Genomic DNA, 25,213 nt, shown 5'->3' on the forward strand with positions numbered 1-25,213 from the left:
TCTGGGGAATCTTGGGCTGTCAATATGTTCTTGCCAACATGGCAGTAGAGGGGAGCGCGAGCAACGGCTTCCATTGAAGCGAGTAGCATCCAGCTGCAGCCCCGGAGCCGGGCACTGTGGTGTGGCATCGGCACTGTGGTGTGGCAACGGCACTGTGGTGTGGCAACGGCACTGTTGTGTGGCAGGTCTTTTTTTTTCTCAGCAAGATGTATCTATATCTTATAGGGTTAGATATAGCTATATAGATAGATGGATCTTCTCCAACGTATACCAATACATCAAACAGCTTCTCCAACACACAGCTCAATGTATTGCTTATCAATAGTATCTATCTATACAGCGATTAGTACATTGATAGACACACAAAGAAAAAAACAGACCTACCGCACCACAGTGCCATTGTCACACTACAATGCTGTTGCCACATCACAGTGCCCAGCTTCGGGGCTGCAGCTGGAAGCTATTGGTTGAAGCAGGGTTTTTAATATAGCTCTGTTCTCATTGGCGGACCACAGCCCAGGAGCTGGTGATGGTGCGGGAGCTGGAGGATGTGGAGGTGAGGGCCCCTGACGCAGCCTGCTTCCGCTGCGAGGTGTCGGTGGCCATCGACAAGCCGCCAGCCTGGACGCTGAACGGGGAGGTGCTGCAGTCCGGGCCCCTGGTGCGCGTGGAGAGCCAGGGCACGGTGCACAAGCTCACGCTGAAGCGGACCGACGAGGACATGAGCGGCGCGGTGCGGTTCACCACCGGGAAGGCCCGCAGTAGCGCCACTCTGAAGGTCTGCTCGGAGTAGTGCCCGCCCTGAGGGTCCGCCCGGAGTAGCGCCACCCTGAGGGTCCGCCTGGAGTAGGGCCACCCTGAGGGTTTGCCCGGAGTAGTGCCACCCTGAGGGATGGCCGGAGTAGTGCCACCCTGAGGGTCCGCCCGGAGTAGTGCCACCCTGAGGGACGGCCGGAGTAGTGCCACCCTGAGGGTCCGCCCAGAGTAGCAGCGGGGACACAGTGGGGGAAATTGAAAGTGAAAAAGGACTTGTGGATGACGTGAAAAAGTGGAGGGGTGGTTGTGTGCTGGTTGTTGTGGCTAGGAAGGGATGCCCATAGGATGACCTTTAAACTGGTTATTATTCAAGAAAAACAGGTAAAAAGACGGTTTGGATTAAATGAAATACGATCTGAATGTGAAATGTGAAATACCATGAGAGGTTTGTTTTGAGTTAAACACCATCTGAACGATAAACCTTAAAATACTTTAAATTAATTTTTTCTGCCATTTAAAATGTTTCGAGCTGGCATTTTCTGTATGTTCTTGTGTTTTATTTATTAGGGTTGAAAAATAAAATCGATAAAAAAATATATATTCATATTCAATTACATGTGAGTGATGCTGTTTTATGGAAAGGTTATTAGGGATTTTGTCAAAATGGATGTTTGTTAAAATCTAATTTAACAAATTCAGGCTGCTGTCGGGGTCGTGGAGAATGCTTTTCAATAACCTAGTGTGACCAAACGTGAGCACTACGATTTTGTGCACAGTAGATTCCACCAATGACACTCATTGATCACTTTAGTACATTGTGTATAACTGAAACTTTGAAGAGTGAGAAAGTAGTACCAAACGGGGAATTCAGAATTGAAAAAGCATTATTCCTACACAAATTAGTAAGCAATTCACAAACAGTTATATTTATAAACAAGATAATGACAACAGTTTACAATATAATTTATGAAGCATAAGTTGCTTAACAATCTGTACGTGTTAATGCTTTATAAACACTTAATGCTGAAATTCATGATTAGCTACTACTAACTAATAAACCAATAGTTAAGTCCTTTGTCTGAGCTCATCTAAAGGGGGGTCTTTCTACTTTCTACTACTTTCTACTTGGTACCGCTGCAATAGTAGCCTATTAGAGGCAGTTTTAGCCTTTAAATGCAGTTTCTAAATGCTTAGAAAGCCATCGATAGTCCTCACTTTAGATAAGCTCACACAAAATACTTAACAAATGCTTTCTAACTACCTAATCATGAATTGCAGCATCATTCTGGGTTAGGGTTTGGCTTCAGAGTTGGGTTTTGGGTTTGGTTTCGGGACCTTGGATGAGGAGCAGGACAGAAGAGTTTTCTGTTTAAAACAATCCTAGAGAAACGAACGGTACATGATCATGTTGATTTGAAGCCTCGGTTCCGGCATCGTGATCCCTTTCCCTGGCAGATGTTTCCGATGTAGAGAAGTAGAGCGTGGATGTTTTGGGGTATTGTATGACTAGAGCTCTGTCATGTTTTCCCTTAATGCGCAAAGTAGATCAGTTTGGAGATTTCAGTCACATGGGGAATGCAAGGTGATGGTGGTGAAGATCACACTGCAATAAGTACTTTCAAACGTTGGGTTTACATCCATCCATAAGCAAAAGTCTAGGAAAATGTATACAAATAACATTTTAATAATATTTAATTGAAAGAAAAGAGTGTGTTGTTGATTGTGTTGGTCTCCCAACACAAAGCCCTTCAACTTAATTCCTTACCGGTTATATTTAGTTATCAGATTATTTTAAAGGGTAATTCAATCGTAATGAAATGTGCACGAACTGAAGGATCTTTATTGCTATGTATCAATTTCCGAAAGCTACATGTCTCTTCCAATATCTGATGTCAGCATGTGATGAACTCTAACCCTTTTTGTATAAATTGTTCATTAATCAGGAGATGTCCATTGGTGATTGAAAAAAATCACATGATCGGATCCACCAGAGAGAATTCAAAGTAAAAGCACAACATCGCAACTTTCTGTGGGAATTTAGAATTTATGGAAAAGAAAATTACTTTTGATACAATTTGGTATGAAAAAGAGAAAAATAACAGAAAAACATGAGGGTTAGGTGGGTTTTCATCATGGTCCCAGTGATACCACCAATGATCCATATATTAACGTCGTTACTGCGCAACGCCTAAATACACCAACATATTAGATGAGTAGTTCGGACAGCCAATGGGCCCCTTAATGTCAAAACTGTTTTCTTTTTTTAGATGTACGATTTTGAGGTACATGAATTCTACTATCAAACCTCTCTTCAAAATCGCCAGGTTTTCCTAAAAAAAAATACACAAGCACAGTTGCAGGACTTGTGCTCCACATGATGATCTCTATCCTTTTAAATACTTGCTGGCATCCACCAGTTCGATATTAATGCAGGAAGCAAACTTTTGTATTGTGACTATTGGACTGGCACCAACGAGTGCCTGCAAGATGACATTTCCATTTGTCACTAACAATTTGAAATACAATCAGTGTCATTATAAAAAAACTAAAACAATTATTGACAGGAATTTGCATGCTAAAGAAATCGAACAATAATCGTTGAGTTTGAGCATTTTTGAATATCTGTCCTTGCTGGCCACCGTAGTGGCTTTACTCAGTAAACCTGTCTGCGATCCAGCCCAAAGCTCCAAAAGTGAGAATGCAGTTTTTTTCCACCGTGAGTACCACCGTGAGAGAGAAATCACAACATTATATACAGGAGGTTCATCAGAATAATTTACCAAAACAAGGGGACAAAGGATTTAGCATTGTGTGAAAGAAAAGCCAACTTTCTTTTGATTGCCATTCAAATGCAGTCCTTAAATTCAAGTTTTGTTTGTGGTCATGTGACACATCAAATACCTGCTGATGTCCAAATCAATGGTAGCCATGAACAGAAAGATTTACCCACATATATATACATTTATACGCATGTATAAAGTCATACGATACCCATCAGGACCATTCAAATTCTCTAATTTCTGGAATCATTAATCTGCAACATCTGTTAACTTAACACCTTTCCAATCCAAAACAATCAAGGCCACATTGTTTATGCAGCCTTTGAACTGTACTGGCCCAGTACTTGCACTTTTAGTGTAATTATCGCCTAAGTTAGTGTCCATTTGGACTGTATATCTATCGTTATCTATAGGACAGAAGAACCCTGAACCGCATTGAAACCCGGTTCCTTTTGATGCTGGTGCTGAAGTCAACAACGGCGATAAACAAACTGTCTCACGAGTACATGTGCAACCGACAAAAAACAGATCTACAGATTAGCTCCATAAAGTGCTGTCCAGTTTATGGCGTCAAGCGAGTTTTATAAACCCTATTGCTATTCAACAAAACTCCTAAGATTCAAGCTTTGACACAGATGTTAAGACTTTCGTTTTTTTTTTTTAAATTGGGAAAGTTTGCAAACAACATGTTGACCACATATATTTTTCCTTAAAGAGTGTTACATTGAAATCACATTTGCTTGACTAAAAAGTATACTATCATACATGACCAACACAAAGGACAACAAGAGACTGTAAAAAAACTAACAAAGTAAGAAAACTACAGATGGAAACAAGACGAATAACACAATTTTGACAAATAATTCAATTTTGAATGTCAACAGAACACCCAATCCCACAATCACCCTTGCATTGACGCAATCAATCTATCCACCTATTCAATCTACAATAACCAGTCCATAGAATTACTATATATCAATCCAGTATTTCGGATTTGTGCTTCATTCGCATGGGATTGTAACGTCCAGGTACCCCACTGTCTGTTTAAAAGGTATACCACCTTACTTTGAACTTATAGGAATTTCAAAGAAACGATGACATTGATCGCTGTCCTTGTAGATCCATTCGTGCGTCCACGCATGCATTTATATCCGCTGGTTTGTGGCAGGTTTCGAAAGGGAATCGACAAGGCGGAGTGAGGTGGCAGTGATATATATGTTTTTCCACTACCAGGGGGCGGTGGTGGAACAGTGAAAACCTCTGCGTTAATAGTTCCAACTGTCAAAGAGGGTTCACTTTGGATTTTAGGTCTCTCTCAGGGATTGGCATGTGTGTGGAGCACATACGTGTTGTTCACATCTTCAACTCGTGTTGTCTAAAAGATGTGTAGACTAGGAAATGTATTTTCTTTTCTCTCTCCAGGATCGAGATGCTAATATTGCTAGATTATGTTGCCAGCTACATTTGCTAGCTAACACTGCTAGCTATCGGCTCCGTGCTGCTTGAGGAAAGTGTAGACATTGTCCACTTTGCTCAGATGCTCAAAGAAGGGGATGAGGTCCAACAGCTCCGTGTCTGACATGTCCTCGAACCATGACGCCACAGGCACCTGCGTACAAGCAAGATGGCCGGTTATAGCTTTAAGCAATAGATTTTAGCATCCAGGCAAAAAACATAAAATGGTAACTTCTTAAAAGAGTTATTCAGTTAATTTAGTCAAAGTTGTCTTCTACAGTTCTACAGTACTGATAAGCCTAGCATAGCCTTATTATTTCAGTATTTAACCAATTTGATAGATTTTAATAAGCCACATCAAAACCAATACCGAAAATGCAGAAACAATGGCGTCAATAAAAGTGTCGTATGGAAAGATTTAAAACAAATCAAACCGCATTTTCATACGAAAATGTAAAAAACCACGAGAGCCGATGTTTCTAATTTACTTACTTTATTGAATTTGTACTATTATTGTGATCAATGCTATTACCTATTTTTACATATTTTATTTAGACTTATCTTCATTGACTTTATCTTGTTTGGTTGCTGCTATGTGTGTTGAGGAACTAAGCCTAAGAATTGTACTCTTGATATAAAAGAAGTATCTCTGATTCTGATTCTGTTTCTGACCGGGTGTACGTGACGTACCGCGTTGTCGGGGTGGAAGACGTACGAGGCCGGGGAGTTGTCCACGATGATGACCTTGTCCAGGTCGCGGCCCAGCCGGCTCAGGTCCTTCACGTAGTTCCCCCGGTGGAAGACGCAAGACTCCCGGAACAGGCGACTGCGGAAGGCCCCCCACTTGTCCAGGAGGTCCGACACGGGGTCGGCGTACTGGAGCGCACCGCGAGGAAAGAAGGCGTCAAGTGAGGAGGAGGAAAAAGACCTCTCAGCTTCATTTACATTTACATTCAGGGCATTTAGCAGACACTTTTATCCAAAGCGTCCTACAATAAGTACATTTGTCAGAAGAAGGTGAAACAACTATATATCGCTGTAGGTACAGTAAGGATGTTCGTAGATCCAAGTGCCAAGCAACAACAATCGCTAGGTTAACCAATTCCCCGTATACAACAAAGATAGCGAGGGTAAGACACTACACAACTAAGTACTATAACTAATGGTGCTATCCATTTGTATGGTACGTCCATCCGTACGAGTCGTAAGGTGTAAATCTCCCAACTTTCTTGCAGCATTTCAAGGAGGCACACCCCCTTTTGGTCGTAGTATAATCCCTCCCACACGTAGTTCTGAGAGTAGACCGAGTTCAGTGAAGCTGACAGTACGACTCAACAACAAAAATGGCTGCTCCCGTAAAGAAAATTATTAGGGGTCCTACGAAATCCATAGGAACCCTATTGTAATCGTTAGTATTATTATTAGGGGTCCTACGAAATCCGTAGGAACCCTATCTTACTGTCGGTCATACTGTCGGTCACACGGTCGATCATACGGTCATAATGTCGGTCATACAGTCATACTGTCGGTCATACGTTCATACTGTCGGTCATACTGAAGGTCATACTGTTGGTCATACGGTCATACTGTCGATCATACTGATGGTCATAGGGTCATACTCTCTGTCATACGGTCATACTGTCTGTCATACGGTCAGTCACATGGTCTTACTGTCGGTCATGCAGTCAGACAGTAGGACCCCGTTATGGTTGCTTGCAACTATATTTGGGTGTCAAGCAACGAAGTTGCGAGACAACCTATTGTTTTTGTATGAATTCTTATTATTATACCATGCCCTATATGATCTTCAGACCAAGCCGAACAAACGTGCCAAACAGCTTTTTCTAATTCAAAACCGTTTGGCCTTGACAGCCAATCAAACTTGACGGCAAAGCCGCCAAACAGGAAGTAAGCCTGTTCTCAGCATCTCTTTAACATATCATAGCCAAACTTGGTACATAGACTCATGACATCATTCTGGGGACAGTCAAACAATTTGGTGACCTTTGACCTCAGGGGGATGTCAAACAACAATGACTTTATTTACCATTCCGCCCACTTACAATAAAAACTGCAATTCTTGCCGCGTACTCGCATAACGCTGGAGTTCATTCCACCAGCCACCGTTATCACCGATTACGAGACGGCCGTCATGTAGCCACCTAGCAGATACAGTCGTCATGTAGCCACCTGGCCGATTACGTCCGCGTACGTGCATAATGCTGCAGTTCATTCCACCAGCCGTCGTTATTACCGATTACCGAGACGGACGTCATGTAGCCCCCTAGCCCAGTGGTTTTCAAACTGTGGGGCGTGCCCCCCCTGGGGGGCGCCAGAGTTCTTCACGTGCGACGTGAGAAAAAAATAAACCCGAAAAAACGAGTTGGGTCTGTCTGCGTCCTGCAAGACGGAGGCGTAACTTGTAGTAGGAGGCGTAACTTGTAGTCGAAGGAGGCGTAACTTGCACAATGAGGCTTAACATGTAGTCGGAGGTGTAACTTGTAGTCGGAGGCGTGTCTAGTACTTTTCTATATCGCGGAAGTGATCTGTATGTAGCAGTGGTGCGCGGGTACATAAATGACCGCAACTCGGACCTCAAATATTAGGCCTTAAATGTACTTACCGTCATGAATATCGGAAGACCCGACTTCAATGAAGATCTCGTGTGAACCGTGATTTACAACGCTTTTTGTTTACCGCGAAAAGAGAAAGATCTCGCATGGACCGCGATTAATGCTGCTATCTATTTGGATGTACGAAGTGGTAAAGTCGCCAATCTCCCAGCTTTCTTGCGGCATTTCACTGAGGCACGCCCCCTTTCGGTCGTAGTATCTCGTCGCTTTCAAAGTAGAGCGAGCAGATCTGTACAACTAGCAAACAAGATGGCTGCGCCCATAGTCAATGGGGATCGAGCTGTATTTTCTTTGTATTTGTACCACGTTGGGGGTTGTAATGTCGATTTTAAATCCTCTTACACACTTGATTTCATTGCTGCTTTAATCCGGTCACCAATTTAAGGTCTTGCTTTGCGTGAAATTCAATGTAAAGTTGTGTTTTCAAGCTGGTTTGCCAAAGAGGCTATGTTGCTAATGATGACTAGCCCGCTACTACCCCTCGTGGCTCGACAGAAACACGACAGCACTTGTTGAAATAAAAATTTGCGAAAATGGCAAAATATTATTGCAATGTAAAAGGCTTGCAATGTTAATGTTTCTGTAAAGGCTGGCAACCATTATACACTGGATTATTTCTTTTTTCCAAAATAGTTTTCTTCTTAAACTCGTCGGACACAAATAGCAAACTGGAAGGCTGGAGCAAGGGAAATACGTCACGTTCTCGCTGAAGCTGGTCGTTCGTACCAGCCTACCATCAAAATGGATAGCAGCATTAGAAAAGAACAAGTTACGCCTCCTAGTACAAGTTACGCCTCCTACTACAAGTTACGCCTCCGTCTTGCAGGACGCAGACAGATACTATTGGAAAAAAACCCTGAAAGACGATGATTCAAATCATCTGTCGTACTTCAACTGTAGAAGTAACATAATAACCAGTGCTTAATTTGTAAAGTGGGAGGTCCCGGAACGCAGACGGGGGGTGGATCCGGCGACTTAGTACGGGGGTTAGAGGTAATGGAACAAAGAAAAATACACTGCCTACTAGGGTTGTGCCGATGAACGATGTCATCGTCCGTCGTGATGGCTGACTGACATCAGGATGGAGGGCCACCATCGTGATGGCATGCCCCCCCCCCTTTCAGACACACACTAATCCCAGTCTCTTATAGAGTTAACCTAAATACTTTGCTGGGATTGCTCTCTAAATTAAATTGAGAATATAACTGATGCATATATGCATGCTATTTTAAATACGACAGTCTTTTCCAGAGATGTGACGCGTTAGTCTTCCGCGATCTGATCGCATTTCTCGAGTCAGATTACGCAGTGCCATGTCGCCAAATTAGGACTGTGCGGCTGGAGAAAATGTACAGCGACGCAGCAGCCTCCCTCTGTGAGATCCTGTCCTTAGCGGAGAATGTTGCCATCACCACGATGCTTGGAAAGCGTCGGTTACGGAGTCGTGCTTGACCGTGACTTTTTCAACGACTGGGTTGTGCAGAGTGCGATCCTGAAGACCCGCTCAATGCCAGAGAGGCACACTGTGGGAAACATGAATTTTAGTTTCCAACTATTTATTTAAAAACTAAAATATCTGTTTTAATGTGTGTATGTTCAATTAAATGTTTTTATCTTAAACAAATTCCGTTGCAAAGAGGAGGCGCTGAGGTTCAATATCTTAATTAAAAAGAGTTAGTCGGCCAACGCTGGCACATTTTGCCGATTGTAAATTGACAAGAGAAATTGTAAACGTTCACAATCCTGCTCTGTGATATTTAATTTATCGTAATTTATATTAACTTGTGCGTGGCGCACATGCATGTGTCCTCGCTGCTTGCTCCTCAGCTGCGGCGAATTTCAAAACTGTCGGGCGTGGTAAATGTTGGCCCGCTCCTTTCAGTGCGTCAACAGATCTCCGACATTTTCAAATGACGTTAAATCTTAATAAACAACATGAAATTCTTAGGATTTGTTCTGTAAATGTATGTATGCATATTATTATTTTAACAATTTTTTATTTTTTATTTTTTATATGAGAGGTACCGGATCTGCCCAAATAAGAACACAGGGAGGCCAAAATTAAGAGGTGCCGGATCTTGTTCCGGCAGGATCCGGCTCAAATTAACCACTGATAATAACTAAATCAATTTTCAACCGTTTATCTTCGTGCAAACCATTTAACAAATCTACACACTTGTATCTTCAATAATATCTAAACAGAATTTCAATATCATTTAAAATGTCTTCAGAATCACAGTTTTAGTTTCATACCGCTTCGTTTTCAGCTGTTTTCATTGAAGACGTCAGCCCATTCTGATACACCTACTTCTAGACATCGTAACTCATTCCTTTTTCAACCGTTTACCATCGTTCAAACCATTAAACAAATCTACACACTTGTATCTTCAATACTATCTAAACGGAATTTTGATAGCATTTATACTTTTTTCAGAATCACAGTTTTAGTTTCAAACCGGCGTCGTTTTCAGTTGCTTATAATAATTTAGGTCACCATAGCCGGTAAACAAACCCCGCCGAAGAGTCGAATCTCTGGACTGAAAAGGCAGATCTGATTCGACTCAGAAAATTCAGAGTCGGGGACCCTGAATGAATCTGTAAACTGGCAGTTTACACAGATTAAAGGCACCCAGTGCAACTTTCGAGGCTTAAAAATAAACATTCAATTTCTAGTCTTTTTTACACGTAGTAAGTTTCAATAACTCCATACCATTACATACCGACATTTAAGCAGCAAAGATGAGACGTCGTTGTGTGGTGAGAACTGATACAAAATCGATAACAACAACAATGCCGCCATTTTCTTTATTTTTTGTAACCTACAATAAATAAAGCAGGCTTCCAGTCAATGGAAAAATGGCTTCTCCCCGCCGGCGATTGTTGTTGTTTACGATTTTCTATCAGTTCTCACCACACAACGACGTCTCATCTTTGCTCCTTGAATGTCGATATGTAATGGTATGGAGTTATTGAAACTTACTACGTGTAATAAAGACTAGAAATTGAATGTTTATTTTTCATTGAATGTTTACATAAAGTTGCACTGGGTGCCTTTAAGATGTTCAAATGTATTTAAAAAAGCTAAAACATGCTTAGATAAAGTTGTTAAATTGTGTTGTTTAAAAACGCAAAAAGATGTTGTAATGTTTCAGAAATATGTTAAAAAATTTGTTTCAAATGTTTCAAAAATATGTTCCAAATGTTTTAAAATTATGATCGGAGATGTTTGAAATGTGTAAAATAATTAAAATAGCTTTCAAAACACAGGTATTTAGAAAAAAAAATTGGGGGGTGGGGGCTCAGCTGAATTTTTTTCTCTGAGGGGGGGCTCACTCTCTCACACTTTGAAAACCCCTGCCCTAGCCGATTACATCTCACGGTCATACTGTCGGTCAAACTGTCGGTCATACATTTACAGTTAGGGCATTTAGCAGACGCTTTTATCCAAAGCGACGTACAATAAGTACATTTGTCATAAAAAGTGAAACACTATATCGCTGTCAGTACAGTAAAGATGTTCATAGAGCCAAGTGCAAGTACTAACAATCGCTAGCCTAACCCATTCCCCGTGTAAAGCAGTGCTAGCAGCTACTGCAGATGTTACACAATTAAGTACTATGAATAAGTGGAATGGAGTTTAAGTGTGTACATTAAGTGCCAGGACGTACAACATACAATGGTGGCCGGATGGGGCTGGGTAGCTATGCAGAGTCGAGATGAACTCTGAACAGATGAGTTTTGAGTCACATACAGTCATATTGTCGCTCATACAGTCATACCGTCAGTCATCCGGTCATACTGTCAGTCATACATTTATACTGTCGGTCATACGGTCTTAAGTTCGATCATACGGTCATACTGTCATACTGACGGTCATACGTTCATACTGTCGGTCATATTGTCATACTGTCGGTCATCCTGTCGGTCATATTGTCATACTGTCGGTCATACTGTCATACTGTTGGCCATATTGTCATGCTGTCGGTCGTACTGTCGGTCATACTGTCATACTGTTGTTCATACTGTCGATCATACGGTCATACGGTCGGTTAAACTGGCAAACTGTCGGTCATACTGTCGTACTGTCGGTCATACTGTTGGTCATAATTCAGTCATACTATCGGTCAAACGGTCATCTGTCGGACCCCGTCATGGCTACTTGCAACTATATTTTTCTTTGTATTTTGACAACGTTGGTCGTTTTAAAAAGGTCCCATGGCATGAAAATTTCACTTTATAAGGTTTTCTTACATTAAAATGAGTTCCCCTAGCCTGCCTATGGTCCCCCAGTAGCTAGAAATGGCGTTTGATGTAAAACGAGCACTAGGTATCCTGCTACGTCTTTGAAAAATGAAAGCTCAGACGCTCCGATTTCGAATTTGGTTACTCTGCTTTGCCCGCCCAGAGAATTTGGCATGCCAAAGAGACAATGAGCTACGACTGTTGTACATTTATTTGTTATTTGGATAACCGTTCTGCTGTTGGTGTTATCGCGCATAACTCGTCGGGTTCTCTGACGTCTCTGGTATTTCCACAACGAGACTGGTAGTGGGGGTTATCTCAGCCATGGTTGAGAAGGAATCGGGGGAAAGGAACTTTGGCTTTGACTCCCTGAAGTACATGAACTTCTTGCACGCGATTGTCTCCCGCCGGAGCCCCGCTGCCCGCTGCGAGGCAACACCGCCGCAGGTCGGTGTCAACAATCGTGGGCAACAATCCCTTTCTCCTCCATGTCGTGGATCAGTCTACTTCAGATTGATGTGGAAGAACCAGAGACGTCGGAGAACCCGGCGCTGTCGTTTGAGATTCATAATATCGTCTGGAGGCGCACACAGCTTTTGGCCATGATAATATATCTTATATGATATAGATATCTTTGTATAATATGATATTATTTAGAGATAGAGCTCCAGGACTCCCGCTGGAGCACCTGGAGTATTCTAGAATATTTACAGAACTCGGCCAAAAGCTGTGTGTGCCTCGTCATTGCGATACGTCCACTGTAAACACGAGCGCATGGTACCGCTGCCGCAAGCTGCTCAGGGCCACACCCCAACCTTCCACCTTGACCCGCCTCTAAAAAACGGCACGTTTCTGGAAAGCTCATTTTGGGACTGGCTCGTAGCGGCTGTAATTCTTGAACGTCTTCAAATACTGTATTAAGGGCCCACTAACACCTATATATAAGCATCCATAGTAGCATGCCATGAGACCTTTAATTTAGATTTTAAATGCTCTTACACCCTTGATTACATTGCTACTTTATTCCGGTCACCAATTTATGCATTGCACAGTCTTGCTGTGCATGCAATTAGGGCTACACGATGTGGGCAAAATATGATATCCCGATATTTTTGGGCTGAATGGCGATCTACGATATATATCTTGATATTTTCTATAGAGTGGGTTAGATGTTTTTTTTGTAAGTCAAAAGCCACATGTGAGGTGTTGCAAGCACTTTTATTAAAACACAGATCAGTATGACTGCAACATGTGTTTTTGTATCGTTATTTTCAACAGAATGGAAGACTTTGAAGGTTACACAAATAGCTGCCAGTTTTTCATCTTCTTAACAAAATAATCACCTGTGCAAAAAAAAGAAAAGCTGTAGGTTACACACATTAGCTACCCCCCTTCCTTCTCCGTTCCATTTGGGAACATGTTTGGTTTAATTTCGCTTTTTTCGTATATTTTAATTAATTAATTAAGGGTGCCACCAGAGGGCCACCCTAGGCGATCGCCAAGGTCGCCTATGCCGAACGCCGGCCCTGGTTTCAGGGCAGAAGAAGCTGTCGGGGCCGGTGATGCAGCAGGCAGCAGCACAGCCACAGAGTTTTACTCATTCCCCATACTGCTCATTGTGCCGCTGCTGTAAATGGTGGAACAGATTTGTCGTGCTTCCACTTTTACCGGTTTTGCTACACTCTCTACAGATGACCTGCAGCTGCTGCTCATCTGTTTTTTTAAACCTGAACCATTTCCATATTACGGAGCCGTTGGTTCTCCTCTTCGAAACAATTTCGTCTCATGCCGCCGTCACGTTTTCTTTACCGGTATCCTCCATGCATGTTGTCTTGGCGGGAATGAGGCGTCTCACACAGTCTCCAAGACAAACACAGACGCTTGAGGCGGAAACTGTCCATTTTAAGGCATATATCGATATAAACAATATTATCAAATCTTGTATCCCCTTGGAAATTATATCGATATATCTTACATAGCCGATATATCCTGCAGCCCTATACAATGTCAAGTTGTGTTGTTTGTTTTCGAACTGGTTCGCTATATAAATTTAATTTATTATTATTATTATCATTAAATAGGCTAATGTAGCTAACAATTACAATGAGAAACGGGGATGCTATAAGTGCTGCAAAACAGAAAATTACGTCACATTCTCGCTGGAGCAGGTTGGACGTACCGGTGTACCATACAAATGGATAGCACCATAAGTACGACATACAATCAGGGTGTACATTAATTGCCAGGACGTAAAACATACAATAAGTGCGTAAATTAAGTGCCAAGTGACGTGCATTAATGATGAAGCAATCATTCAATAGTATACATACACAAGTAATCAACCCATTGATTCTATACATGTGCATTTGATCCACCATAGCATGTGTACATTAACCCTTCCATTCCCACTATGAGTTCATTATGTACATTAACCCCTCCATTCCCACTATGAGTTCATTATGTACATTAACCCTTCCATTCCCACTATGGGTTCATTGTGTACATTAACCCTTCCATTCCCACTATGAGTTCAGTGTGTACATTAACCCTTCCATTCCCACTCTGAGTTCATTGTGTACATTAACCCTTCCATTCCCATTCTGAGTTCATTGTGTACATTAACCCTTCCATTCCCACTCTGAGTTCATTGTGTACATGCATTTGATCGTCCGATGCCTCGAGGCCCGGCGGTCGGAGAGGGTTTGAAAGAAGGAGGCTGTCGGCTCCTACCTTGGCCAGACTGGCGGTGAACAGCACACACTCGAAAAGCTCGCCCATCCTCTTGAGGAACTCGTCCACATGGGGGCGCTTCAGCACATACACCTGGATCACAGGAGACCAGGCATGAGGGGAACAAGAGGTTGGGATTACCGAGTGACCTTCGGATGTCCTTGTTTTGTGAATTTGAGTGCCGAACTGCAGGAGATTGGACCACAACACAACAGCACAACAGAATAAAAATAACACTAAACACAAATGTTCCTTCATTGTGTCCAGGTTACCCAGGGGGTAGAGACCCCTGGTCTCGATTCTCGTCTTTCCGTGGCGTGGAGTGAGGGCGGCGTTCCTGAAACAAGTCATCCTGAATAGGCTTTACTGCTTGTCAGAACAAACCTATCCTGGATTACTTGAACCAGGCCCGGCCCAGAATTCACTGCTACTTCAAAAACAAACCAACCACCCAGAGTTCATTTTCTGTAATTTTTCCTTCTATATGTATGTAACAGCAGAGAAGGTTAAAAGGTTTAGTTGAAGACCATACCTGGTGCACCGTCCCATCTATCTCCACTGGGATGATGAAGTCAGCGTTGTTTACCGGCTGGTAAATAAAGTAAAATGTAAATTTCAAATGAGCTAAAGGCACATTCACACGATGGCATTCGTAGGAAAGTGGTGAGAATCGTTTTCTCTCCCTTTAAGGCTATAGATAGAAAATAATATGAAGAGATCATGTTGATTCAAATGTTTGACTCTTCTTATTATAACTGGTGACTTCAGTTGGAGGCTACAAACTTTGTTAGGAGGGAAGTTATAGATAAATAAGAAAAATAGATAAATTAAAGAATAACCAGTCTGTAAGAAGTCATCACGTCAAAGGTTGACTTTGTGTATGTGGTGTGTAACGATCTTGTGAAATGTTTTAAACAAAATAAACGTCCTAAATTTGTCCCAAGACTTCCTGTTAAAAAAACGAACTGAATGAATTTGTGGGAATTTGTATCCCTTTACTATGACGGGCATTTTGCTGTCACCTTGAAGGAGCTGTGGACAAGCGTCTCGTCCAGGTCCAGAACAACGCAGATCTTTCCGGAATCCTTAGATTTGATTGAAGGCAGCAGCGGCTTGACTTGGACCTTATAAAATAAACCAGGGCAAATCTTTAAGTAAGAAGAACCTCTGAAATCATAATTTGAAAGGTGTCATTAAGTACACTTACGTAACCATATGAATATTATTAAAGGTATAACACAATCTGCTATCTTTTAAACCTGGACTCTATACGTCGCCCCACTAGCAGCCTCTGGTGGCTCGAATTGGAAAAGAAAAACAATTCCAAGCTTCAAATTTGTAAATTCTGAACGGGGTCAAGTAATCTTTTACCACACAAACCAAATCAATGAAGTCTGCGACCGCTACTCCCAGCCAGCTGAAACCGGAACACTATTTACACAAACAAATCAAAAACTAAACAACACGCTCCTTGTTTTGTCCAAGTGTTCCTACAAAAGGGCGGGAAACCTTTGCCAGATAAGACCTGACATGCTAAGCTACAAAGCTAGCGGGGGCCTCCCTTCAGGAGGTGAAGTGAGCCGGGGTCTCACCTTGGCCCCGTTCTCCTCCACCAGGAGGGGGGCGTTGTTGTTGACGGGCAAGGGCTGCGGCGGGTCCTTGCAGAGGCAGCACAGCAGGCTGGAGAACAGGCCCCGGCTCCTGGGCTTCTTACTGGACACCGAGGAGGTGGAGCCTGGGGGGAACAACACCGTCAGACACCAGCCGGTGGGGTTGAGCCAGTACAAACACACTCCTTAATGGCTAACCTGGTTCCGTGTTTAGGGTTGAAGTATTTAGATTATTACCATATAACATCAAATTAGGAGAAGTATTCCTTATCTAAGGCCAGGAAATGACCACAGAGTGTTAATTTCACACACACGATTTTTGTATGATACTTTTCTTAAAGGGAGGAGGTTAAGTTATTGGGAAAGAGGTTGGTACTTACGTACATAATGTACGCATGAAAAGTATTCTCTATAAAAATCGAACGTGAAAACAGATTGTTTGGGTTTATCAAAATTTGAAAAAAATAAATATAATGCGGGGAATGTTTTAGGGAGAAAGAAATGCTGACATATGCTAACATTTAGAGGCACACAAGTGAACTCTGAAACATGTTGATGTTTTAGTCGCACACAAATAGAGTCTGACATTTTCAAAAGAGGAACACAGCATGTATACATGGTTTGGAGGAACAATTAACGTAGTCTCACATCGGGAAATGTTTTAGAGGAACACTGAATGATCTGATATGTTGGTGTTTAGAAAAAAACTGTCTGCCCTTGTTGGTTTGAGCCATTTCAGAGGATGTCACAACCCCAAACCATCAAATGTTTCGAAAATAGATATAGTCTGAGATACACTACGTTGTTTTTCTTTCAATGAAGATAACATTAAATAAGTCCGAAAAAAGTCTAGACATTGTAAATCTGGTAAATGACTATTCTACCTGGAAACGGCTGATTTTAATGGAATATCTACATAGGTGCACAGAGGCCCATTTCCAGCAACCATCACTCCTGTGTTCTAATGGTTAGCTTAGCTAATCGTGTTAAAAGGCTAATTGATGATTAGAAAACAGCTGAAAACTGTTGAATGAAAATGTGAGTTTTCATGGAAAACATGAAATTGAATGGCTGACCAAAAACTAAACACTTAGGCTGCATCCGAATACTCGTACTTGCATACTATATAGTATGCATTTTGTAGTATGCGAAAAATCTAGCGCGTCCGAATACTCTAGTATGCATTCTGTAGTACGGAAGTCGTTTTCGAATGCATACTACCGCCAAAGTGAACCACGGACCACACTACGCTATCCCACAATGCAACAGGAGCCTGGTAACAAACGAAGAAGAGATGGCTGACCCGACACCACCAACAGCGGCTTTTTATTTGTGTGTGTGTGTGTGTGTGTGTGTGTGTGTGTGTGTGTGTGTGTGTGTGTGTGTGTGTGTGTGTGTGTGTGTGTGTGTGTGTGTGTGTGTGTGTGTGTGTGTGTGTGTGTGTGTGTGTGTGTGTGTGTGTGTGTGTGTGTGTGTGTGTGTGTGTGTGTGTGTGTGTGTGTGTGTGTGTGTGTGTGTGTGTTCAATAAAAAAAGGAAAAATTAACTTCAATCGTCAATCAATCTTTTTCACGGAGTAACAAATAACTGTAAATCAGTAAATGTATCATTATTATTCCAAAAAAATGACTTACCAAATGTCCACATATATACAACATAACCTGCCGGTAAGTCGCTCTACGAGATGACCGACGACGACGCCTTCTAGCAGAGATATCCATTTCAAGAGCCATTCGCGTAGAAAGAGAATTTTTTTTATTTAATAGCAACGATAACAAGACGGAAAACAGGTAAAATTTGCCGCCATCTGGGGGGAGATACGTCATCTCCAAACATCCGGTGGAGTTTCGGAGGCGTTCTACGCATGTCTGTAGACCGTACTACACAGTCAAGTGTAGTATGGTCAAGTAGTAGACACTAGACAGAAATAGTATGTACTAGGTATTCGGATGCAGCCTTAGTTTTTAGTTTTTTTTTGCTGCCACTTCTGCCTTTATCACTTTGTCCATTTTAGATCAGTTCATGCAATGCACAAATAATTTTTTTCTCCACTCCTTGTCATTCCACCGCTCAGCTAACAATACCCTCCTATTTTTAGCAGTGGAAGAATTCATCAATCAGAGGACTCTCATGTCCATATATGGTCTTCCTGCTTCCTGGTTTCCACGGCCTCGGCTGGTTCCGCACGTGACAGGGAGCGTGCGAAACAATAACAATGATGTCATCGGTCCAACCCCTATCCCCAGATCTCTCCCGTCCCGGACATGAGAGACAGACCCTCCCTACTCCCTCCCTGTCACCACTACGGTAAAACACACAACACCTGCACCAATAAACACATGAACAAGGATACATTTCCTATATAATAACACTTGTTTTTACTTTATATTTGTATTGTATTTAATTGTTTAATCAAATTTAGCAAGTAAACTGAGTGTTTAAAGCAGGTCAAGGACGAAATAGCACAATACAGATAACGGATCGCTAGATAGAAGGTTCGCGAATGTTCGTGAACCTTTCAGTCATTCGACGCGATCTGTTGCCAGGCAGATTTGGAGTGGATTACGTATGGATGACGCGCCCGGTACAAATTTGGCAGCCGGTACAAATTTAGTGTGACAGAGCCAATCACCAAGCTGGCTTTTCCCCCTGGCGCGCTATTGGCTGATTTAACACAATGACGACAGGGAAGCGACGGCAAGCAGCCAATCGCGTACAGAGTCAGTTGAACTAGGCCCGTTGATCACGCCTCTTGTGCTGAAGAAAATGACAGCAGCTTCCCCAGACCAACGTGCACCTACGATTGGCTTGGTCTGGTAGTAGCCAGGCTACACGTTTCCTCCATCTACCTGGAACTAAAACACTCTTTCAAGGTTGCTCAGGAATTTGAAAGAGCCAATTAAAACTGTTTGTCATTTCAAGTGAGTCCCTCTGTTCCTCTCTGGGTGCTACGTGACCAGGCTGCCAACACACTACACCCTGTGTTTTTTGTTCTCCTCCTCCTCCCCCCTCCCCTTCCAAATTCTCTCCCCCTTCCCTTCCAACTTCTTGCCCCTCCTCCTCCTCCTCCTCTCCCCCTCCTTCTCCTCTCCCCCCACCCCCTCCCTCCTCCTCCTCCTCTCCCATTCCATTCCTCTCCCTTATTGGACATGACCTCACTATGAACCTGGCCTCCTTTCTGCAGTCGGTGGTCTCGGTGCACAGGAAGAGGAAACAGCAGCATATCAGGGCAGGAAGTGAGGAAGGGGCCTTGGGTTTGGAGGACCAGCGAGGCCCTGGCTCTGCTGTGTGTGTGTGTGAGGAGTATTCTCGGATGCTTTGCTTGCTGTGGAATAGATCACGTGTGATAAAGGTACAGTTACAGAGCTCATTTAGGGATATGCTTTCACGTGACATTGCTTTGTTTAAAGGCACCCAGTGCAACTTTCGAGGCTTAAAAATAAACATTCAATTTCTAGTCTTTTTTACACGTAGTAAGTTTCAATAACTCCATACCATTACATACCGACATTTAAGCAGCAAAGATGAGACGTCGTTGTGTGGTGAGAACTGATACAAAATCGATAACAACAACAATGCCGCCATTTTCTTTATTTTTTGTAACCTACAATAAATAAAGCAGGCTTCCAGTCAATGGAAAAATGGCTTCTCCCCACCGGCGATTGTTGTTGGTTACGATTTTCTATCAGTTCTCACCACACAACGACGTCTCATCTTTGCTCCTTGAATGTCGATATGTAATGGTATGGAGTTATTGAAACTTACTAAGTGTAAAAAAGACTAGAAATTGAATGTTTATTTTTCATTGAATGTTTACATAAAGTTGCACTGGGTGCCTTTAAGGGGTTATTTGAGTGTGTTTGTTTGTTTTATTGAAATCAGCTGACTTATTTAATTCTACTTTTAACTAGGCAATAACAGTGTCACTGTGGATACCTATTGTCATTTCCAATACTTTTTTATCTAAATAAATTTAGTGTTTTAGTAGATTACCATTTAACATTTAGATTTTATTCTTTTGACTATTGTTTTGTTTTGTTGTGAGTGAAAAGCAGTTTGAGGTGCGTTCTGCGGGTCGGAATGTGCCTTAGAAAAGAATATTAAAGCACTCATTGACTCCGTCCAGACTACTGTCCAACTAGGATTCAGAAACATTTGTTTGTGATGGAGAAACTCCGCTTCAGAGCGAACAGACGGCTCAGAGAAAACCTTGACCGTCTGCGGAGTACTGTAGCTAACTCGTGTTCGGCGTCAAAGTAAAACAAAACATTGAGTTATTTATTTAAAGGCAACGCTGACATGAGATACAAGAAAAATAATGTGATCTGTTTGAACACGCGGTGAACCGTTGCCATTAAAACAAAATGCCCACTTGTCTGCTTCCGTTTTTTCATCAATGTTCCTCAAAGTGTTAAAAACATACTTATACAAATGACTTGAGACAGAACTCCCACGTCGCCCCCCCCCCCCCGTCAACAATTCAGCGCAAGGGGCTGGTATGGGGAATTCGGGGGGGGGGGGGGGGCCATCAGTACCTCTTGTATAGGGGCCCAGGATTTGGTGCAACGGCCCTGCACACACACACACACACACACACACACACACACACACACACACACACACACACACACACACACACACACACACACACACACACACACACACACACACACACACACACACACGCAAAATGTAAACAATCATTGCCCAATCTGGTAAATTCCTCTTTCAGTACGCGTCGCCAATGCATTAAATCAATTGCATCACATCCTTCATACATGCAGACCTCACTGACCTAACATAACAAGCCACTTTTATGTCACTAACTGAAGATACGGGGCAGAAAAAACGTTATCCCTGTTTAATCTACTACCACAGAACGTATCACTGGTCAAGTGATCGGTGAAGAACAATAAGTTATAAACAAATAGTTCATTAAAATCACAATACAAGTACTGTTGGTGTAGTAGTAGTAGTAGTAGTACAATAGGGTAGTGGTAGTAGTAGTAGTAGTAGTATAGTAGAAGTAAAGTAGCAGTAGTACTCGTAAAGGAGCAGTAACAGTAGTAGTAGTAGAAGTAGTACTACTACAGTACAGTAGAAGTAGTAGTAATTCTGAACTAAACAGAAACTTTGGAATCCCTTTCTGAGCAACATGTGTCCTTTCCCCTGCATGACCTCTGATCCCAGCGCCTCACTAGGTATGTCCTGATAATCAACTGATAAGCTGATAAACTATCTCCTGGAGGGAATGCCTTCCGGAAGCTGGCCCGTTTATCCTCATTCGGTGGATGGAATGTTTTCTGTTCTCTTCCTATAACCGATAGCTCGGATCACAGGCCTTTCTCACGAGTGTCGAGACGCGATCCTTTAAAGGTACCATGGCATGAAAATCTCACTTTATGAGGTTTTCTAACATAAATATGAGTTCCCCTAGCCTGCCTATGGTCCCCCAGTGGCTAAAACTTGCGTTCGGTGTAAAACGAGCACTAGGTGTTCTGCTCTCCTTTGAAAAAAACTAAGGCTCAAGCGCGCTGATTTTGAATGTGGTTTCTTATGTCGTCACATAGCATCTAAGCTCCTCCCCTTACTCTGCCTGGCCCGCCCAGAGACGTTGGCCCGCCAATGAGACACGACCGTGCGAGCGCCACATGTGTGTGTGTGTGTGTGTGTGTGTGTGTGTGTGTGTGTGTGTGTGTGTGTGTGTGTGTGTGAATACACACACTGCAATGCAAGTGTTTCTTGTCGGTTCTTTGACGTCTCTTGTATTTCCACAACAAGACTGTGGTGGGGGATATCTCAGCCATGGTTGAGAAGGAATTGGGGGAAAGGAACTTTGGCTTTGACTCCCTGAAGTACATGAACTGCAACATGCCGCCGGTTGCCGCGAGGCACCACCACCCGGCAGCGGGCAGCCGGCAGCAGGCAGCAGGCAGCGTGCGGTTCAGTCTACTTCAGATTGATGTGAAAGTGGAAGAACCAGAGACGTCGGAGCCGACGAAGTCGTTTGTGATTCAGAATATCGTCTGGAGGCGCACACAGCTTTTGGCTGGGATAATATGTATTATATGATATAGATATCTATGTATTATGATATAATTTAGATATAGAGCTCCAGGACTGTAACGCAAGTGTTGTACACTTCCTTGTTATTTGGATAACGTTCTGCTTTTGGTGTTATGGCGCATAAGTCTTTTTGAGTGTTATTAATTATTATTATTCTTCATGTTTAACCTCTGTTTTCCTTTTATTCCTAGTCTGTTTTACATAGTTTTGAATGATGACTATATGCTCTGTAAGGTGACCTTGGGTGTCTTGAAAGGCGCCTCTAAATTAAATGTATTATTATTATTATTATTATAACACGTCGGACTCTCGTCTCTGGTATTTCTACAACGAGACTCGTAGTGGGGGTTATCTCAGCCATGGTTGAATGAATTGGGGGAAAGGAACTTTGGCTTTGACTCCCTCAAGAACATGAGCCACGACATGGAGGAAAAAGGGATTGTTAACGGCGAATATCTCCCGCTTGAGCCACGCTTCCCGCTGCCGAGGGACCACCGCCTCGGCGCTGCAGGAGGCGGAGGTGCCTAAGCGCTGCCCGGCAACAATCCCTTTCTCCTCCATGTTGGGGTTCAGTCTACTTCAGATTGATGTGGACGTGGAAGAACCAGGAACGTCGGAGAACCCAACGCGGTCGTTTGAGATTCAAACGATAATATATATTATATGATATATATATCTATGTAGGCTATGATATTATTTAGATATAGAGCTCCAGGACTCCCGTGTGTTCTAGAATATTTACAGAACACGGCTAAAGGCTGTGTGCTCCTCGCCATTGCGATACATCCACTGTAAACAGAGCGCATGGTACCGTGGCTGCAAGCTGCTCAGGGCCACACCCCCACCCTCCTCCTTGACCCGCCTCGCTCCTCCTCATTTGCATTATAGCTACAGACACCAAAACAGCGCATTTGGGGGAACCTCAATATGCGACTGGCTCGGAGTGGCTGTAACTCTGCACCACGGCTGAATTTCGGGAACGTCTTTTAGTTTGAATACTGTGTTAGTGGCCCACTAATACCTATATTAAAGCATCCATAAAATAGCATGTCATGGCACCTTTAAACACCCCTTAATACTCAGACAGGGCGGCTCTTGAAAGCAGCAGTACACGTTACTCAGAGTTTTATTACTGCACTTGTCTGATTTGGTGAGAGGTGGTGCAGGCAGCATTGAGGCCCACCAGCGAGCAGCCCTGTGTTTACTAGGAGAAGCAAATCCAGCATTATGTAACGGCGGTGGGACTATGGAGCAAGTTCCACCCTGCAGCACACACTTCTTAACCAGTCACTGCATGGGCCCTGGTGTCACCATCCACCGGACTAACACCTTCCCCGACCTCACTGTCCCGAACTGTGGACGAATGCATTCAAAGCTACACAATGTTTTAGTTAAAAACCTCTGATCAAAGACAAGGAAATGTAGAAGTTGCTCTGTAGTTTTCAACACTATTTTAGAAATTAGTCTGTACACTCTATTCATTTGGTGCAGTGCATTATCATTGGTGATAGTTGGAAAAGTAGTTCTCATATCTGTGTAAAGAGATGAACCAATACCGGTTTAAACTGACATGTTAGTAAACCCTTGAATGCCACAACAGTATAGCTTTTTAGGCCTACCAACACACTAGTTACGGGCTACTTGATGAAACCTTTAATAAAAAAAGTTATAATAATAGTGAGTGGGATCTATAGCATGTAGCTTTATTCCCTGTGTATAACCAGTAGGATCTATAGTAGGCTATGTAGCATTATTCCCTGTGTGTAACCAGTAGGCCAGTGGGCAAAGCAGGCTGCATTCCGGAAACCTTCTCATTCCCACAGATGCAGACAGGCCTACAGGACCTGGAGGCGTTTTGAATTTTAAATACTTTCACTGCACTATAATGCCACTGTATTTTTTATGCCAGGTTTTAATATTAGTCAAACGTATGCTTGCAGTTCATATCTGCTGAAGTTCATGAATTTAATAGAAGTGAAATCTGAGAAACTATTTTTTAACACAAAGTCATCCTGGTTATGCATGTGTGTGTGTAAACATGTAACATTGTAACAGCGATACTTTGTAGCGAGCCGCCGCTCCGCGAGTTCGGAAGTTCATGCAAAACAACCGTGACGCGTCGCGCGCAAAGTTAACGCAAACTTACCCTTTTCGCGGGCCGCCTTGTTCGCCTCTTCATCGCAACTAATTTGCGTAATTATGGAAGACGGATTGGCCATGACATCAAGTTTCAATCCCGAGTTACCTAAATTCGCCGAAAAGTCTTCTTTTCTATTCGCCGATATTCCCCGCGCGCCGGACTGCGTTAAACATAACAGACGCAAAAGCTCGAACTTCCTGGAAGACTGCGCACGAAGCATATCGCGTCCATTCGATTACGTACTCGTCATTGTTTTTAGCACGGATTACGAGTATCATAAATCATTAGAAAAAGTACTTATCAACTTTGATTCAACATGGAGTTGAACGCTTTCAATTTCAACACACAAACAAGGGGATGGACGGTTTCAGGGCGCCCCTTAAAGTCCCTTAAAGCGGAGCGCGGTCTGAACGCGGACGGATACGTCACTTTCTCCTCGGTATACAACTTGTAGGAAGGTCCCTTAAAGTTGTCAGAACTTCGTTACTACTGTCTTACATGTCTTCAACATCCCGCTTATGTGTAAAACATGTTAATCACCCAATTATTTCAGTTTATCTCCCTTTGATGTTGTTGTTTACAAACAACAAAAAAACGAACTGACTGGAATGAAAAGAACCTACATTGTTCTCTTCATTTACAAAGTGTGTTGCTCATTTACACACATCTCGCATTTATCCAATTCATGTACTTTATTATGAACTATGTTTGGCAGATAGGTTACTTATCTTCTTCACAAGCGTCTCCGAGTGGGAGTGGAGGAGGAGGAACGCCCAGCTCGGGGCTCCTTGAAACCACCTTG

At 42.8% G+C, this 25,213-nt stretch overlaps 2 protein-coding genes and 1 long non-coding RNA gene across 6 annotated transcripts in view; 1 reads left to right on the plus strand and 2 right to left on the minus strand.

Moving 5' to 3' along the window:
• The window catches only part of LOC132456367 (obscurin-like protein 1), a 47,615-nt gene extending 46,248 nt beyond the window's left edge, over positions 1-1,367 (plus strand). For all 3 annotated transcript variants that reach the window (XM_060050700.1, XM_060050702.1, XM_060050701.1), the window contains one exon: positions 516-1,367. In XM_060050700.1, the coding sequence (XP_059906683.1) occupies positions 516-793 (278 nt within the window). In that variant the 3' untranslated portion in view covers positions 794-1,367. The remainder of the gene's footprint in view (positions 1-515) is intronic.
• Positions 1,368-2,780: 1,413 nt separating this feature from the next.
• Positions 2,781-24,961, minus strand: LOC132456370 (carboxy-terminal domain RNA polymerase II polypeptide A small phosphatase 1-like). 2 transcript variants are annotated; one of them, XM_060050712.1, is made up of 7 exons: positions 24,418-24,957; positions 16,189-16,331; positions 15,619-15,720; positions 15,129-15,185; positions 14,597-14,689; positions 5,682-5,867; positions 2,781-5,145 (listed from the first exon to the last, which is right to left on the minus strand). In XM_060050712.1, exons 1-7 carry the CDS (start codon positions 24,629-24,631, stop codon positions 5,017-5,019), a joined length of 924 nt encoding a protein of 307 aa, XP_059906695.1. In that variant the 5' UTR covers positions 24,632-24,957; the 3' UTR covers positions 2,781-5,016. The 2 variants fall into 2 exon arrangements, with proteins under 2 accessions (XP_059906695.1, XP_059906696.1); XM_060050713.1 differs by lacking the exon at positions 15,129-15,185 and having other exon boundaries at positions 24,418-24,961.
• On the minus strand, positions 21,594-24,411 carry LOC132456372 (uncharacterized). The gene is made up of 2 exons (XR_009525452.1): positions 22,570-24,411; positions 21,594-22,397 (listed from the first exon to the last, which is right to left on the minus strand). It is a non-coding gene; the product is annotated as an uncharacterized LOC132456372 (long non-coding RNA).
• Positions 24,962-25,213: the final 252 nt, after the last annotated feature.

The sequence above is a fragment of the Gadus macrocephalus genome, chromosome 4 (assembly GCF_031168955.1).
Source record: "Gadus macrocephalus chromosome 4, ASM3116895v1".
Classification (NCBI taxonomy): Eukaryota; Metazoa; Chordata; class Actinopteri; order Gadiformes; family Gadidae; genus Gadus; species Gadus macrocephalus.

Excerpts from the sequence above, each read along its gene's own strand:
- LOC132456370 (XM_060050712.1), bottom strand. The coding sequence starts at position 24,631 with ATGCTTCGTGCGCAGTCTTCCAGGAAGTTCGAGCTTTTGCGTCTGTTA. Across the intron at positions 15,186-15,618 it reads TTGTCCACAGCTCCTTCAAG|CCGGTAAACAACGCTGACTT; the intron begins GTGACAGCAAAA and ends TTTATTTACCAG. Across the intron at positions 5,146-5,681 it reads TCTTCCACCCCGACAACGCG|GTGCCTGTGGCGTCATGGTT; the intron begins GTACGTCACGTA and ends GCTTGTACGCAG.